At 42.2% G+C, this 17711-nt stretch overlaps 1 protein-coding gene across 1 annotated transcript in view; it reads right to left on the bottom strand.

Annotated features, from left to right (window-relative positions):
- tbc1d2b (TBC1 domain family, member 2B) overlaps window positions 1–11006 on the bottom strand; it is a 61106-nt gene extending 50100 nt beyond the window's left edge. The window contains 1 exon segment of the mRNA XM_055156028.1: window positions 10582–11006. Coding sequence (XP_055012003.1) covers window positions 10582–10938 — 357 coding nt within the window. The 5' untranslated portion in view covers window positions 10939–11006.
- Window positions 11007–17711: the final 6705 nt, after the last annotated feature.

Raw genomic sequence — 17711 nt, 5'->3', positions numbered from 1 at the left:
TTTGATGAATTACCATTGTAAATGTATCATTTTGATGCCTAATTTGGTGCACCGATAAAAACACGCATCAAGAATGTCGGACTTCCGGTCATGCAGACTGGGAAGGATTCTCCAAAAAAGTGAGCATCAAACCTCCATGTTTGTTTTCCCAGTGGGATGTGTCTATTGTCAAAGTCGATCTTTTCAAGTCTTTTGAACCATATCACTTTTGTTTCTGGTTCTGATATTGTCATATTTTAGTTTTGGGATTCGGACATCGTAATTGTGTGGTTGTTGGATCCTAACAGCGAAAAACGACTCGAGAAATTTGTTTGCGAACTCCATAAATGCAAAAGTGAATCAGATGTGTGTGACTCAAACCTCTGTTCAAACTGTTTCTCTTCCCAACGGAATTGAAAAATAGTGAAAGGTGAAGGTGATGGGCAGGATTGATGGACCATGGGAACCGTGTTTTTGAAATACGGCAACTAGAACGTTATTTTGTTAAAGGCCCCGGCCTTATTACACCATTTTCTGATCTTACCTCACTTATCTGTCTCAAAGTAAATGTTATCTTTACCAGGAATGTTCCACAGTAGGGCATTAAACTTGTATGTCTTGCTTGTTGTTGTTTGTTTCATTAACGATACAGACACTTTTCTCTGGGGAAGTGAAGCTAAATGAGAAACTGTTAGAATTTCTGTTACTCGAGTTTAACTTCATTTTAACACAGTGTCACCATAAAGAGCTGAGTCGGTCTGAACTACAACAGTTGAGATGTTTTTGTTCTGTGAAACAAGTGACTCATGCATGAAATTACAGTCACACGCCAGCGAGGATTATTAAACGTTTTTTTCAGTTAGTCACTCTCAACTTTTTGCTGAAAATCAAACTCCTAAACTGGACCATGAACGTTTTTTTCAGACAATCTTAAAACTTTTTTGGGCTCTTTGCTGATTTGTGCATCGTGTCACCATGGAAACTGATGAATATTTTGGCAGTAGAGCAGTTTTTTTTTGAGTGAAATCCAGTTTTAGGTTCATCGTGTCACTGAATATGATCATTTATTACCTATATTTCCATAATTTAACATGTGTTACCAAAATTAGGGATGGGACAATACACAATAATAACATTTATCATAATAAAAGGTTAAACAATAATCATTTGTGGGACATTTTATATAATTGTGATCATCACCAACAAAGATAATCTCAATTTTATCACCAGAATGTGTAGAAAAATGCTCCTTATCCACGATGGTCTCTTCTAGATCACCGTTGTTTTCGCTTATAACAAAGTATAATTATATTTATTTATTTTATTTTACCTTTATTTAACCAGGAGGTCCCACTGAGATTTAGAATTTCTTTTTTAAGAGAGATCTGGTCAAGGAACAAGGTCAAATCACAAAGTTTCACAATATAAAACCATTTGCATCTCAAGAAAAAATAAACACACACACACACGTCCAGGTCACTAAACTCGCATTTTTTCCAATTTTCTAGAATTTATCAAGTGACACCAGAGATTCCATTTCAAGATCTTTCCGTAAATGATTCCAAGACCGTGGCGCTGTAGAAAAAGTCCTTTTTTTCCAGCTCAGAGAAGCACCGAGGGACAGTGAAAAGGAACTGTGAGGTGCAAAACTGGGAACTACCTGAGCTCATATTAAGGAGATTACTAAGAAATAATTACTAAGAAATATTAACCAATGTTGTTTTCTGCGAATGTCCAGCCGACTAAACCATAAAGAGTGCAATAAAAGGTGTTTAAACATGGAACTTATTCATAACAACATTATTATAATTATTAATAACAACATTTTTAACTGGCAGCTACCGGAATAATTATCCTGATATAATCGTACGTACGTGTAATTATTTTGGCCCTGATAATCCTGACACTAAATTTCAGTATCGTCCTGTGCCTCATTGTACCAGATCTTGTAAGGCAAAGGCAAGTTTATTTGTAGAGCACAATTTGTACACAAAGTCATTCAAAGTGCTTTACAGAATAAGAAATACATTAAAATCATAATAAAAACAAATCAAAACATAAATAATCATGAAGATTAAAATGAAAAAAGAGAGACATAAATTGGAGAGAAGAGTGCGGAATGAAAACCTTTCAGTTATTTGCACAGTTAAACAGAAATGTTTAGAGTCTGGATTTAAACAGCGTCACAGAAGAGTCTGTCTCACATGTTCAGACTGTTCCAGGTTTTAGCTGCATGAACCTGAAACTCTGACTCCCCTTGTTTAGTCGTGACTCTGGGCACCAGCAGGAGTTGGTCCCTGAGCTCCTCAGAGTGTGAGATGTTCATATGACACTAACATGTCACAGATGGACTTTGGTGCTCGGCCATGGAGACACTTGTACAAGCAGAGCTGCTTTAAAGTCTCTGAGCCACAGGAGCCAGAGCAGAGACCTGAGACCAGGACTTATGTGCTCGTACTTCCTAGTTCGAGTCAGGACCCGAGCTGCAGCGTTCTGGATGTTCTGGATGTTCTGGATGTTCTGGATGTTCTGGATGTTCTGCAGCGTCTCACAGCTCGTTTGGAGAGACCAGTGAGCAGAACATTACAGTATCTAACCTACTGGAGACAAACACATGGATAAGTTTCTCCAAGTCTGATTTAGACAGTAAACCTTTGATTTTTGCTCTGTTTTTTAGATGGTAAAAGGCTGCAGATGTTATTGATTTTATGTGGCTGTTAAAGTTCAAGTCTGAGTCCATTATTACCCTGAGATTTCTTGCCTGATTTGAAGGTTTTAGAGAGAGAGACTGGAGGTGATGCTGACACTGTCCCTTTGTTTCTGTGGACCAAACACTATGACTTCAGTCTTGTCAGAGTTTAGCTGGAGAAAGTTGTTTTGCCTCCACACACTGATCTGTTGGACGCAGTGACCAAGTGACTCCACTGGTCCATAGTCTCCTGCTGCCAGAGAGACGTAGATCTGAGTGTCGTCTGCATAACTGTGGTAGGACACGTTATTGCTGCTTATTAAATTGTAGTTGTTGTTCTAGTTTTCTTCTGTAACAGTTTCTCTTTCAGCCTTTTCTCTCTTCGCTCGTACTCGTTCAGGTTAACGTCTCAACAGCTATTTGGAATTTGACCCGTTTTCAGTTTCAGTCTTACACGTACAAACTTGAGTCCATCTGGAGCCCACATGGCAGATAAGAGAAAACTGCACCTGCTGTCTGTGCCCGCGGTCATGTGATTGGTGACATAACTGTAGGGTGACCAAAAGAGATTGGCTGAAATTCGGGACGGTGTTTTTTTTTTTTATTGTCTTTGTTACATAGACAATAATAAAAGATGAATTTTCAAACCTGTCACATAAATTTTTTTTTAATCAAAGATCAAGTATTTCATTTTATATTTTTCCCTGGAATGAATGAAAATGAGTTTATCGTCAGTGCAAATTCGAACCTAATTGTAGAACGTCAAAAAATAAAAACAAAAACAGACGGAGCGGCCGATCAGCAGCGGTCAGGACTGCGTGCAGGTGACTCGTGTCATTTTTCGGGATATTTAGTGCTGAATTCGGGATTCGGAATGACCATGTGAGGGTCACGTGACGGTCCTGAGACGGTCATGGTCTTGAGATGGTCACGTGACGGTCTTGAGATGGTCTTGAGATGGTTACGTGACGGTCTTGAGATGGTTACGTGACGGTCTTGAGATGGTTACGTGACGGGTCTTGAGATGGTTACGTGACGGTCTTGAGATGGTCTTGAGATGGTTACGTGACGTCTTGAGATGGTCTTGAGATGGTTACGTGACGGTCTTGAGATGGTTACGTGACGGTCTTGAGATGGTTACGTGACGGTCTTGAGATGGTTACGTGACGGTCTTGAGATGGTCTTGAGATGGTTACGTGACGTCTTGAGATGGTCTTGAGATGGTGACGTGACGGTCTTGAGACGGTCTTGAGACGGTCTTTAAACGGTCTCGAGACGGTCTTGGAATGGTTACGTGACGGTCTTGAGATGGTCTTGACGGTCTTGAGGCGGTCTTGAGATGGTCTTGAGGCGGTCTTGAGGCGGTCTTGAGATGGTCTTGACGTCTTGACGGTCTTGAGGTGGTCTTGAGACAGTCTTGAGGTGGTCATGTGAACGTCATGTGACAGTCATGTTCTTGAGACGGTCATGTGACGTTCATGGATTGTCGTGTGACGTCCTGAGATGGTCACGTGACAGTTTTGAGATGGTCACGTGATGATCTTGAGACGGACTTGAGACGATCACGTGTTCGCAGACACAGAGTGAAGTGTGAGCGCGTCAAGAGAAAGTCTGAACTGAAAGCGTTTTAATCAGAGTTAAATTAAGCCTCAGATGTAAACAGTGTCTTTCTCTGGTCCGTCTGCTGAGTGTGAGGAAACACGTTTTTAGTTCTGTTACTAAAACTGACTCAACACTGAAAACTCTTGATCTGCATAAAACCCACAGACTGTATATGGACATAGTGAACCTGAGAGACGCCGCACTCTAAACAGGAAGTGAGCATGAGCATGACTCTGGCTTCATAACTCATCGATTTTGTCTTAATATGTTCATATAAACCCACTCTACATGATCCTGGTGTTTTTTATTTCGCTATTTTGTCCGTAAATCAAGATGTGAACAATAGTAACAGACAAATTGGGTGCCTTCAATCCCCAGGTCGTTCCCGCTAGCGTTAAAAACAGGTTTGATTGGTTCTTCGGTTGCCATGATACTCGTGGTCATAATTAACAAACATGGAACTTGGCTCCAAATTCGGCTCTGTAACACCGACCTCGATGAGCTTCATTTGACTGGAGCTGTGTCTGTGTATGTCCTACGGAAGCCGAGAGGGGTCACAACAAATGCAAACACCGCAACAAATACAAATGCGACAACACAACAAAAAGCCACAACACACCAAAAAAAAGCCACAACGGAAATGACCGCGGGACTCTATTTTAATGCAAAAGCCGCAACAAATACAAACGCCACGACACAAACGCAAATGCCGCAACACATTAAAAAGCCACAACACAACAAAAAGCCGCATCAAAAAGCCACAACACATCAAAAAGCCACAACACATTAAAAAGCCACAACACATTAAAAAGCCGCAACACATTAAAAAGCCGCAACACGTCAAAAAGCCGCAACACAAAAAAGCCGCAACACGTCAAAAAGCCGCAACACATCAAAAAGCCGCAACACGTCAAAAAGCCGCAACACATCAAAAAGCCGCAACACAACAAAAAGCCGCAACACGTCAAAAAGCCACAACACGTCAAAAAGCCGCAACACGTCAAAAAGCCACAACACGTCAAAAAGCCGCAACATATAAAAAATCTGCAACACATCAAAAAGCTGCAACAAAACAAAAAGCCACAACACAACAAAAAGCCGCATCAAAAAGCCACAACACATCAAAAAGCCACAACACATCAAAAAGCCACAACACATTAAAAAGACGCAACACGTCAAAAAGCCGCAACACCTCAAAAAGCCGCAACACGTCAAAAAGCCGCAACACATTAAAAAGCCGCAACACATCAAAAAGCCGCAACACAACAAAAAGCCGCAACACGTCAAAAAGCCGCAACATATAAAAAAGCCGCAACACAAAAAGCAAACAAAAAAGCCACAACACATCAAAAAGCCACAACACATTAAAAAGCGCAACACGTCAAAAAGCCGCAACACGTCAAAAAGCCGCAACATCAAAAAGCTCAACACATCAAAAAGCCGCAACACATCAAAAAGCCGCAACACAGCAAAAAGCCACAACGGAAGTGACCACGGGACTCTATTTTCCAACGGACCGATCGAGCAGCAAGTGAAGAAGAAGAACTACAACATGAAAAGTAAAGGAACAGGAGAAGTTGGAAACGTAAGTAAAAGTAATTTATTGTTTTATCATTATTCTTCTTCTTCACTTGCCGCTTGATCGGTCCATCGGAAAATAGAGTCCCGCGGTCACTTCCGTTGTGGCTTTTTTTTGATGTGTTGTGGCTTTTTGATGTGTTGTGGCGTTTGTATTTGTTGGCGTTTGCATTAAAATAGAGTCCCGGTCATTTCCGTTGTGGCTTTTTTTGGTGTGTTGTGGCTTTTTGTCGTGTTGTGGCATTTGTATTTGTTGCGGCGTTTGCGTTTGTTGTGACCCTCTCGGCTTCCGTACACGTCAGTGGCATGGAACTAGTCAAGTAAACCGTATAAGTAGCACGTTATTACAAAGAATTAACCCGTGTATTGATCCTTTGCAGCTGACGTCAACCACATTCTCTGGGGGTGCGATGCTAACTGAAAGCACTGCTCTGTCTGAAGATGTTACTCAAGTTTGACTTTAGGCCCAGAGCGACGTCACTGCAAAGTTTCAGATGGTTTTAGACAATATCACAACACTCTATAGCGAGGGTGGACAGTTTGTTTTTTTTCCCCGTGGCTCCACATAAGAAATAGAAAATACTGTAGAGGCCAACATGTTTAACTCAATTCTGAATCATATTAATTGTATTTCTTTACATAAAAAGCAGTAAATGAAAAAGCGAGGCTGCTGAACAAAAAATGTCATTAAAAAACACCTCTGAAATTAAAGCAATGCAGATTCAGTCCATGCATGAGGCAAAACTATAAAATGTGTTTATTTTGGAATTCTAAATGAGCTTAAATGAGCCGGTCAGAGTCAAACAAAGGGCCGTATGTGACCCTGGAACTGAACAATGCCCAGGTCTGATCTAGAGGTTTATAATAGACCCATATTATACAAGCTTGTCCATCTTCTTTGGGTGTCCATGTTTTTTTTTTTTGTTTTTTTTTTCCACAGTTTCCACATATTGGCAAACATAATACATAATATCTGCCAAATCCCTGACCTGAACATATTTAAGTTTAAGTGTGTGCCTATTGTGGGATTATAATTTAAAATTGTGGGGAAAATAAAACTGAAATTGAATTGAAAATTGAAATATATCCATTGGTTTCAGAATAAAACAAAATCAGGGCTGCTGTCATAGCAACTGACAATTTAACAGAATATTATAGTGTTTGAATGGTTTCTAGAAAATTGCGGAAATTATGTCATATAATTTCCTCAAAAATAAGGAATAAAATGATGAATCATTTTAGAAATATTCTCGCACAAATGAAAACTGTCACAGTAAAAAACAAAACCGCACAAATGAAATACAAACGTGTCGTATAATTTTCTGCTGTTTTCAGGTTATTTATGTAATTTTGAAGGGCTTTATGACGTCATCAGCCAAAAATAAAACTTTTAATATCCTAAGATATTTTGCAGCACAAACGAAACACAAAAGATTGACTTAATTTTGTGTCGTTTTAGAGCATTTTGAATCTTCCTTGAGCTGCTGAACCTAATTTGACCTATAAAAGAATCATTAATATCTCCAAAACTAAAACAGAAAAAAAAAAAACTTCCTGCAGCATAAACGAGGGACATAGTTTAGTTTTTTTGGTGGTTTGCGTTTGATGAGGGTCGACTTCACACAGGTGGATTCTAGTGTTGAAAATATCACAACAACAACGAAAACGACAAGAGGAGGAAGTTCAAACACATGAACACAGTCGCAGGTTACAGAGTCTAGTTATAATTAGTTAATTAATAAGATGCACGATGAGGTGGGTGTGTTATCCTGCGTGTGTGTGTGTGGGTGTGTGTGTGTGTGTGTGTGTGTGTGTTTACAGAAATGTTTTGTCAATAGGCAAATGATGAGGTGAGTTCACATCTGGATTTTCCCCATGAATCTTTACAACAAAACAGATGAACGACCTGCAGCACAAACACTCGATCCACAGGAGAGAGAAAAGACCAAGGAGCAGAACACAGACGTAGAAAACCAGGAGTCCTCAAGTCCCGGCCCGTGGACCAGTACCGGGCCACGGGTCGTTTGGTACCGGGCAAAAAAAGTAAAAAAACCCCCCTCCCATACAGATCTCTAAACTAGGAATAAACCAGGACTAAACCAGGACTAAACCAGGACTAAACCAGGATTAAACCAGGACTAAACCAGGATTAAACCAGGACTAAAAAAGGATTAAACCAGGTCTAAACCAGGACTAAAAAAGGATTAAACCAGGACTAAACCAGGATTACACTAGGATTAAACCAGGACTAAAACAGGATTAAACCAGGACAAGAAAAGGATTAAACCAGGTCTAAACCAAGTCTAACCCAGGACTAAACCAGGACTACACTAGGACTAAACCACTAACCAATAAACCAGGATTAAACCAGAACTAAAACAGGATTTAATCCAGGACTAAACTAGGATTAAACCAGGACTAAACCAGGATTAAACCAGGACTAAACCAGGATTAAACCAGGACTAAAAAAGGATTAAACCAGGTCTAAACCAGGTCTAAACCAGGACTACACTAGGATTAAACCAGGACTAAAACAGGATTAAACCAGGACTAGAAAAGGATTAAACCAGGTCTAAACCAGTCTAAACCAGGACTAAACCAGGACTAAACCACTAACCAATAAACCAGGATTAAACCAGAACTAAAACAGGATTTAACCAGGACTAAACTAGGATTACACCAGGACTAAACCAGGTCTAAACCAGGTCTAAACCAGCACTAAAACCAGGACTAAATCATGCCATCGAAATATTGTCGGACATAAAATCGGCCCGTGGAGCTAAAACGTTTGAGGTCCACTGGTGTAAACTATGAACCTGAATCTTACACCTGTTTGAGTCACGACTTTTTAAAGAGCTCATATTAGGCAATTTTCTGATCTTTTTTAATGTCGTTTCCTCATCACAAACAGACCTGGAGTTGAGTTTTGTTTCATTCACACATTTAACACACAAACCTGCAGATTTAGGCCGAGTTCTTCTCTAAAATCTGAAAACACTGAGTTCCATCCGATGACGTCATGTCGTAATACAGGTTTTTAAACTCACCGAACTGACAATTTCTGCTGAACAAAAAGGAGGTAAAAGGAGCCGTCAACTTGAAAAACACCTCTACATGACATCACAAGGTGGAACAGAGTGTTTTGAGTTTATGTAGACGGAGTAAAACACGCGTGAATGAAACAAAACACAACTCCAGATAAAAACATTATAACCAGATCCAAACCCAGGACTAAAACCAGGACTAAACCAAGACTAAACCAGGTCTAAAACCAGGAATAAACCAAGACTAAACTAGGTCTAAACCAGGTCTAAAATCAGGTCTAAACCTGATCTCAAACCAGGACTAAAACCAGGTTTAAACCAGGTCTAAATCAGGACTAAACCAGGACTAAACCAGGACTAAACCAGGACTAAACCAGGACTAAAACCAGGAATAAACCAAGACTAAACTAGGTCTAAACCAGGTCTAAAATCAGGTCTAAACCTGATCTCAAACCAGGACTAAAACCAGGTCTAAACCAGGACTAAAACCAGGACTAAACCAGGACTAAATCAGGACTAAACCAGGACTAAAACCAGGACTAAAACCAGGACTAAATCCAAGGACTAAACCCAAGGACTAAACCCAAGGACTAAATCCAAGGACTAAAACCAGATCTAAACCAGGTCTAAATCAGGACTAAATCAGGTCTAAACCAGGACTAAAACCAAGGACTAAATCCAAACTAAAACCAAGGACTAAATCCAAGGATTAAACCCAAGGACTAAATCCAAGGACTAAATCCAAGGACTAAATCCAAGAACTAAAACCAGGTCTAAACCAGGTCTAAACAGGTCTAAACCAGGTCTAAACCAGGACTAAACCAAGGACTAAACCAGGACTAAACCAAGGACTAAACCCAAGGACTAAAACCAGGTCTAAACAGGTCTAAAACAGGACTAATCTAAGGTATAAATCAGGTCTAAACCAGGACTAAACCCAGACTAAAACACAATTTAATCAGGTCTAAACCAGCTCTAAAACCAGGACTAAACCAACTCTCAAACTGTCAGTTTCTGCTGAACTAAAGGTAAAATGCCTTGAAAACTCCCCCCTACATGACATCACAAGGTGGTACTGAGCATTTTGAGCTTATGTTGATTATACACGCGTGAATGAAACAAAACATAACTCCAGGTCTGTTTTTGACGCGGTAACAACATTATAACTCGACTTAAAGCTCATTTTTTTGTAATATCGGACCTTTAAATCAACAGTTTCCAGCGGAAGTCTGAAGTCTGTCAGCTTTTCTCGGTCTGTTTTTGTCACGCTGTGGAGTGAGTCAGAGTCCAACGACTATAAGAGCAGCTCCTCGGATTGAGAGAGACTAGATTTTCAAAATAAAATATCAGTAAAACTCAGAAATTAACTGGGTTTGTCGTGGTTGTTCATGATAGAAGCGTGAATCGAGTGCGTAATGAAGCGAAAACGTGCGTAATTGTTCAGTATAATCACATTTTCTTTGGTGTTTTGGTCATGTTTACGCAGCTTTTCTGTATTTTAACTAAAAATTTGACAATGTTTGCCTCTGTTTACAGTTGGAAGGGATCAAATTGGTCAAAAAATATGGACACATGGGACGTTTCTTTGGATAAATCTGTGCCAAATCTGTGTTTTTTGGATAAATCCGCTGGCGCAGGGGACACAGGGCTCAAAACTGGGGGCAAAAACTCAACTCTTGAAAAGTTTACCTTGAGCAGAAACTCCTTCCCCGCGGTCCTTATCTCGAACTGGCCCTCCTCTCCCTCCAGGTCGTAGCTGAAGCAGGCGTCGCTGATGTCGATGTGTCCGAGGGGCAGCGCGTCCTGGGGAGTCTTGAAGTAGTACAGATAACACTTTCTGGGGTCGTAGACGAACCAGCGCGGCTTGTACCCCCTCAGAGGCCCTTTCCCGGACTGTTTGGTGAGGTACCCGCAGAGTTTGGAGGCCTGCTGCCCCGCGCCCTCCGCCTCGGGCACGTCCAGGGACTTGGAGGGGACCATGCGCGGACAGGTGCCCGGGCTCGCCTCACCCTCGCCACCGCCGCCGCCGTCCTCCTCTTCGCGCATCTTTGCTCCGGGTGAGTTGTTGCGGAGCGGCGGTGCATGGATGTGTGCACCAGCGGATGTCCACGCCTGTTTCCATCCGCATGACTGCTAGATCTGAGCGCGGGGGATTGTGGGAAATGTAGGCACCGCGCGTAAAGGCGACGTGTACAGTGTTTTAGGTGCGCGGGCCGCTAGGGGGCGGAAGTGACGCGTGACACAGTTCAGTTCTCACCACTGTTGGGCAAGTGACTTTAAAACTGTAATGTTTTATTTATTTATGACTTGTTTCTGTCTTTTCAAAGTAATTCGTTACATTACAATATTACTGTGTTTAAAACCTAATATGTGTTGGTCATGTATGTGCACATATCTGCCCCAGTTTTAAACCAGAAAAGTTCCAGGTGTCCCTATTGTTTTAAACAATCTGATCTCTGCCAACAGTAAAGAGACATAAATTGACATTTGTTTTGGTAAAATCCAGAAAACCTTCTTAAAAACGGCCAAAACACAAAGAAAATATGACTATACTGACTCATGTTCGTTATGAACAGGCTGAGTCCAGAACAGTTTCCCGTAGCCTCCTAGGACCTGGTGTCCACAGAGTGGACATACATGTCCAACACATGTTGGGTTGTTCAGGCACTTAATAAAAATAGTTTTTGCAAATCATTATTCAATTGAGATTTTATTGTGTTCCATCAAAATGATTAAAACATAAAATGAATGTTTTATAAATCATATGTGGACGTCATTTTTCTCAGAAACTACATCATGTAAAAATATAATTCTTTGTTTTTGCTTCATCAGGTCCAATCAGCCCAAATAACAAAGAGAAATCAATAAAGACACAAGAGTTCGGGTCCTAGAAGGTTAATTATGCGCTTGTTTCACAATTATATTATTACCATCCATCCAAACCAGGGATGTCCCAGTTTTTTATTTTGAAAATCTGGTCACGGTGGCTCTGGGGCTGCAGGAGCTCGTGGATTGGGCCATAAGTATTGTGCTGAATAACAAAAATTTGCATAATTAAATGTCTGTTACCACTGTAAATGTTTAATTCTGATGTCTAACTTTGTGCACAGTGCAGCCTCCTGTTTTTAACTGTTTTATTTATGCAGCGTTTTTGAGTGTTTAGAAAAGTTCTATATAAATATCAATCAATCAAACTTTATTTGTTTAGCACTTTTCATACATTTGAAATGTAGCACAAAGTGCTTCACATGCAACAGAAAAAATTACAATATTAAAAATAACAGCAACCCCCCCACCCCATTATTTCATGCATATATACAACAATAAAAACAATAAAAACATAAACATAAAGCTCCTAAAGGTTATAGTAAATATATAAATGGAGAGCTAAAAACAGATGGAGACTAAATAAAATATTAATTGTAATTTAATTAAAAGCAAATAATAATAATAATAATAATAATAATAATAATAATAATAAAACAAGTAAAAGTTTCAATTAAAAGCTAAATTAAAAAGATACGTTTTGAGTTTACTTTTAAAAATCTGAACACTCGCAGCGGACGTCAGATCCTCAGGTCGACTGTTCCACAAACGGGGGCCGTAAAAGCTGAATGACGCCTCAGCGTGAGTTTTAGTCTGGACTCTTGGGACAGTTAAAAGACGAGACCCCGAGGACCTGAGAGTCCGAGAGGCTCATATGATAAAAGCAGATCAGATAAATAAATAAGACTAAGACCATTAAAAGCTTTATAAACCAATAAAAAGAACTTTAAAATCTCCCCTGAAGCTCACAGGAGCCAGTGCAGAGACTTCAGTACTGGGGTGATGTGCTCTCGCTTCCTGGTCCTCGTCATCAGTCGTGCTGCAGAGTTTTGGAGGAGCTGTAGTGGAGCTGTAGTTTTCTTTGGAAAACCAGAAAGGAGAACATTACAGTAATCAACACAGTTTGTAATAAAAGCATGTATTAAAGTCTCTGCACTGGTTTGAGAGAGAAATGGTTTGACTCTGGCAATATTTTTTAGATGATAAAAAACAGATTTAGTGATGGACCTGATGTGTGGCTCAAAGCTAAACTCACTATCAAGAATAACTCCTAAACCTTTTACCCTCTCACAGGGTTCAGTGAGGAGGTTTGGAGCTCAGAGTTTGAGTCTCTCTCTGAGCTTCAGGACCAATAATTAAAACCTCAGTTTTGCCCTGGTTGAGCTGGAGGAAGTTTGCTGCTAAAATGTTATTACGTTGTTATTACTATTTTATTATTCACCAAAAAATGTATAATGATTTTCTGTTTTGAAAGCATCTAAATGTTTCCCATCTAAGTCTTGACATGGATCTTATACAAACTAAAGCCTGTTCAATTTCTGCAAACACTAAACTGAGAAGCTCTCAGGCTTTTTTGTTTTGTGCTCATTGGAGGAAAAATGTCGCAGAGTCACTCACCGTCTGTATGAAGACATTTATAGACTCTCCTCGGGGCAGATCAGCTGGTCTCTAAGAGCAGGTCACAGTGTTTTACTCTTTTGCTTCATTTGCAACAAGCCAAGAAGAATGGAGCTGTATTTCACCAACACAGTGATTTGGCTAAAATGTATTAAAAGTCATAATTACACCCAAGTTTTGAAGCAAAATCAAAATAATAAAGTAGATTTTATACTGAAACACATGAGGTAAATACAGTTTCCTGTTTAATTCTCTGGAACAGAACATGAAAATGCCAGTACTGTTTATTTAAAGCAGTGATCTCTAACCTTTTTATTCTAGTGAACCACATTTACAAAAAGAAAATGCCAAAGAGCTGCTACTTTTAACTGTCACAAGAAATTGAGTGTAAGAAAACCTTAGATGGGGAACAGTTCAATGTCGATAAAACAAATTACTTTCTTAGTGCACAAAGTTATCAGGGCAACTGCGGGGTCTTAAAAGTCTTAAAAACGTTCTTAAATTTCATGTTCCTAAATTAAGTCCATTAAATTATGTTGTCCAAGTCTTATTTTTTCACAAAGGTCTTACATTTCAGGAGCCTATTGTGCAATGTTAACACAGAGAGGAAAAAAACAACTGGGGAGATCCTCAAAGTTTTCCTTCCACCGCCGGACAACGTCCCCAGTCGAGGTCAGCAGCTCTCCCCCCGCACTGTAAACAGTGTTGGTGAAGAACTGCTTCCCCCTCCTGAGGCGCTGGACGGTTTGCCAGAATCTCTCTGACGCCGTCCAATAGTCCTTCTCCATGGCCTCCCCGAACTCCTCCCAGCTCCGAGATTTTGCCTCCGCAACCGCACGGGCTGCAGCACGCTTGGCCCGCCGGTACCTGTCAGCTGCCTCAGGAGTCCCCCGAGCCAGCAAGGCCCGATAGGACTCCTTCTTCAGCTTGACAGCATCCCTTACTTCCGGTGTCCACCACCGGGTTCGGGGGTTGCCGCCGCGACAGGCACCACAGACCTTACGCCCACAGCTCCGAGCAGCTGCATTGACAATAGAGGCCGAGAATGAAGCCCACTCGGACTCCATATCTCCAGCCTCCCCCGGAATCCGGGAGAAGTCCTCCCGGAGGTGCGAGTTGAAGGTCCCTCTGACAGAGGCTCCGCCAGACGTTCCCAACAGACCCTCACTACACGCTTGGGCCTGCCAGGTCTTTCCGGCTTCCTCCTCCGCCAGCGAACCCAACTCACGACCAGGTGGTGATCAGTTGACAGCTCAGCCCCTCTCTTCACCCGAGTGTCCAAGACACGCGGCCGGAGATCAGATGACACGACGACAAAGTTGATCATCGACCTCCGGCCTAGGGTGTCCTGGTGCCACGTGCACTTATGGACACCCTTGTGCTCGAACATGGTGTTCGTTATGGACAAACCGTGACTAGCACAGAAGTCCAATAACAAAACACCACTCGGGGAGGGAGGCCGTTCCTCCCAATCACCCCTCTCCAAGTGTCACTGTCGTTGCCCACGTGGGCGTTGAAGTCCCCCAGGAGAACAACGGAGTCCCCGGTCGGTGCACTGTCTAGTACCCCTCCCAAGGACTCCAAGAAGGCCGGGTACTCGAGTACTCAGCACTGCTGTTCGGCCCGTAGGCCGACACCACAGTGAGAGACCTGTCCCCGACCCGAAGGTGCAGGGACGCGACCCTCTCGTTCACCGGGGTGAACTCCAACACACAGCGACTGAGCTGTGGGGCAATGAGCCCACACCAGCCCGCCGCCGCTCCCCCCCCCACACCAGCCCGCCGCCGCTCCCCGCGGCCAACGCCAGAGAAATGGAGAGTCCAGCCCCTCTCAAGGAGTTGGGTTCCAGAGCCCAAACTGTGCGTGGAGGTGAGGCCGACTATATCTAGTCGGTAACGCTCAACCTCCCGCACAAGCTCAGGCTCCTTCCCCCCCAGCGAGGTGACATTCCATGTCCCCAGAGCCAGTCTCCATGTCCGGAGATCTGGTCGTCGAGGCCCCCGCCGTCGACTGCCGCCCAGATCTCTCTGCACCGGCCCCATATGGCTCCTCCCGCGGGTGGTGGGCCCACATGAGGACAGCCCCACATCCTTTGTTCGGGCTGAGCCCGACCGGGTCCCGTGGGGGAAGGCCCGGCCACCAGGCGCTCACCGTCGACCACTCACCCCAGGCCTGGCTCCAGGGTGGGGCCCCGGTGACGCCAATCCAGGTGACATAACTGGCCTCCGTATGTCACTCATCATGTGGGGCGTCTGAACCGTTCTTCGTCTGACCCGTCCCCCAGGACCTGTTTGCCTTGGGTGACCCGACCAGGGGCATGAAGCCCCCGACAACAGAGCTCCCGGGATCATTCGGTCACTCAAACCCTCCACCACGATAAGGTGACGGTTCAAGGAGGAGGCATCAGAATGATACAATTATAATAGTTCATCAGATTTGAGTCATTCAGCACATGATGTATGATTCAGAAATCCTTTGGCGATGCTTGGAAGGAGGTGGAGAGATACTCGAGCTCCTGAGCTACAAGTTGCAGACCAAAGGTTTAAGTCTGGACACTGTGCTGCTGGACACTCCAGGTTTTCAAACTTTACCATCTTGTTCTTTTTTCCTGAGGTCGTTTTGGCAGAGCTTGGACTTGTGTTTTGTATCTTTTATCTTTTTTTTTTACCTTTGTCTGTTCAGTTTTTACCTTTGCACCATTTCAAACTCTTCATTGGACTTGCACAAATTGAACTGCAATAAATAACTGGAAAAATTAGGATGTTCTAAAACTTTTGTGTAAATAAGTTACTGAAAATCATCAAAATGACCAGAGCTGGAGCCGACATTGTGTTAATAACGAAACTGACCTAGACAGAACAAGTACAGAGCAGGAAATGTAAAAATAACCTCAGGTGGGTTTCTGTGGCTTTTGTGCAACTTTAAGCTAAAACTGGAAACAACACGAGTTCTTCAGCTCTTACACAACACACACTCTGACACTCTGACACTCTGACACTCTGACACTCTGAGACTTGAGACTTTGAGACTTTAAGATCATCTTTATGTTGCGTGTAAATATAGTTCACATTAAACATTCACACCAGAGCGAGAGAAGCGGAAGCAAACACGACCCCACAGCAGCTCACAGCACATCAGAGGCTTTTGAACAATGAACACAGATCAAAGTACAGATCTGATCTATTTCTTTTCTCATATTGAACTGTGTGTTGCAACAGTGGAATTTTCCCATTGTGCAACATTCTGTGGGTCATTTGTTGATTCGTTTTTCAAAATAAAACAAATTTTTTTCATTATTTGTCTCCAAAACCAAAATGAAAAAAAAGGATAACGACTAAAAGTGCAATGCAGGACTGAACCAAGACTAAACCAGGACTAAACCAGGACTAAGTGTTGGGCGTAGACTGTTGGGTGATCAGGACTCAGACCGGGACTGAGACCAGCACTGAGACTGGTTCAGTCTTGGTTTAGTCCTGGTTTAGACCTTCTTTAGACTTGGTTTAGACCTGGTTTACACCTGGTTTAGACCTGGTTTAGACCTGGTTTTAAACCTGGTTTAGACCTGTATTTGTCCTGTTTTAGTCCTGGTTTAGACCTAGTTTTAGTACTGGCTTAATTCTGGTTCAGTCCTGGTTTAGACCTGTTTTAGTCCTTGTTTAGTCCTGGTTTAGTCCTGGTTTAGACCTTCTTTAGTCCTGGTTTAGATCTGGTTCAATCCTGGTTCAGTCCTGGTTTAGACCTGGTTTAGTCCTTGTTTAGTCCTGGTTTAGTCCTGGTTTAGACCTTCTTTAGTCCTGGTTTAGATATGGTTCAATCCTGGTTCAGTCCTGGTTTAGACCTGGTTTAGTCCTGGTTTTAAACCTGGTTTAGACCTGGTTTAGTCCTGGTTTTAAACCTGGTTTAGACCTGATTTAGTCCTGGTTTCAGACCTGTTTTAGTCCTGGTTTAGATATTTTTTTAGTCCTGTTTTAGTCCTGGTTTAGACCTGGTTTAGACCTGGTTTAGTCCTGGTTTAGTCCTGGTTTAGACCTGGTTTAGTCCTGGTTTTAGTCCTGGTTTAGTCCTGGTTTAGTCCTGGTTTAGTCCTGGTTTAGACCTGGTTTAGTCCTGGTTTAGTCCTGGTTTAGACCTGGTTTAGACCTGGTTTAGACCTGGTTTAGACCTGGTTTATTCCTGGTTTACATGACAAACAGTGACGTAACTGTGATACTTTCTCCATTTGAACTACAAAAACAATAACCCCAAATTGCTCATGCTCTTTTCCCGTTCTTCATCTGTCCCTCTTTTCTCTTTTCTCTTTTCTCTCTTTTTCTCTCCGTGGATTTTGTGACACTTGTGGTTTATGATTAAGTGCTCTGTCACGAGAGCGTAAATAA

Source organism: Boleophthalmus pectinirostris, unplaced genomic scaffold, assembly GCF_026225935.1.
Source record: "Boleophthalmus pectinirostris isolate CB_2022bp ecotype Guang Dong unplaced genomic scaffold, ASM2622593v1 HiC_scaffold_2, whole genome shotgun sequence".
In the NCBI taxonomy this organism is placed as follows: domain Eukaryota; kingdom Metazoa; phylum Chordata; class Actinopteri; order Gobiiformes; family Gobiidae; genus Boleophthalmus; species Boleophthalmus pectinirostris.
The sequence above is the reverse complement of the archived record's forward strand: the minus strand, read 5'-3'. Positions and strand labels throughout refer to the sequence as shown.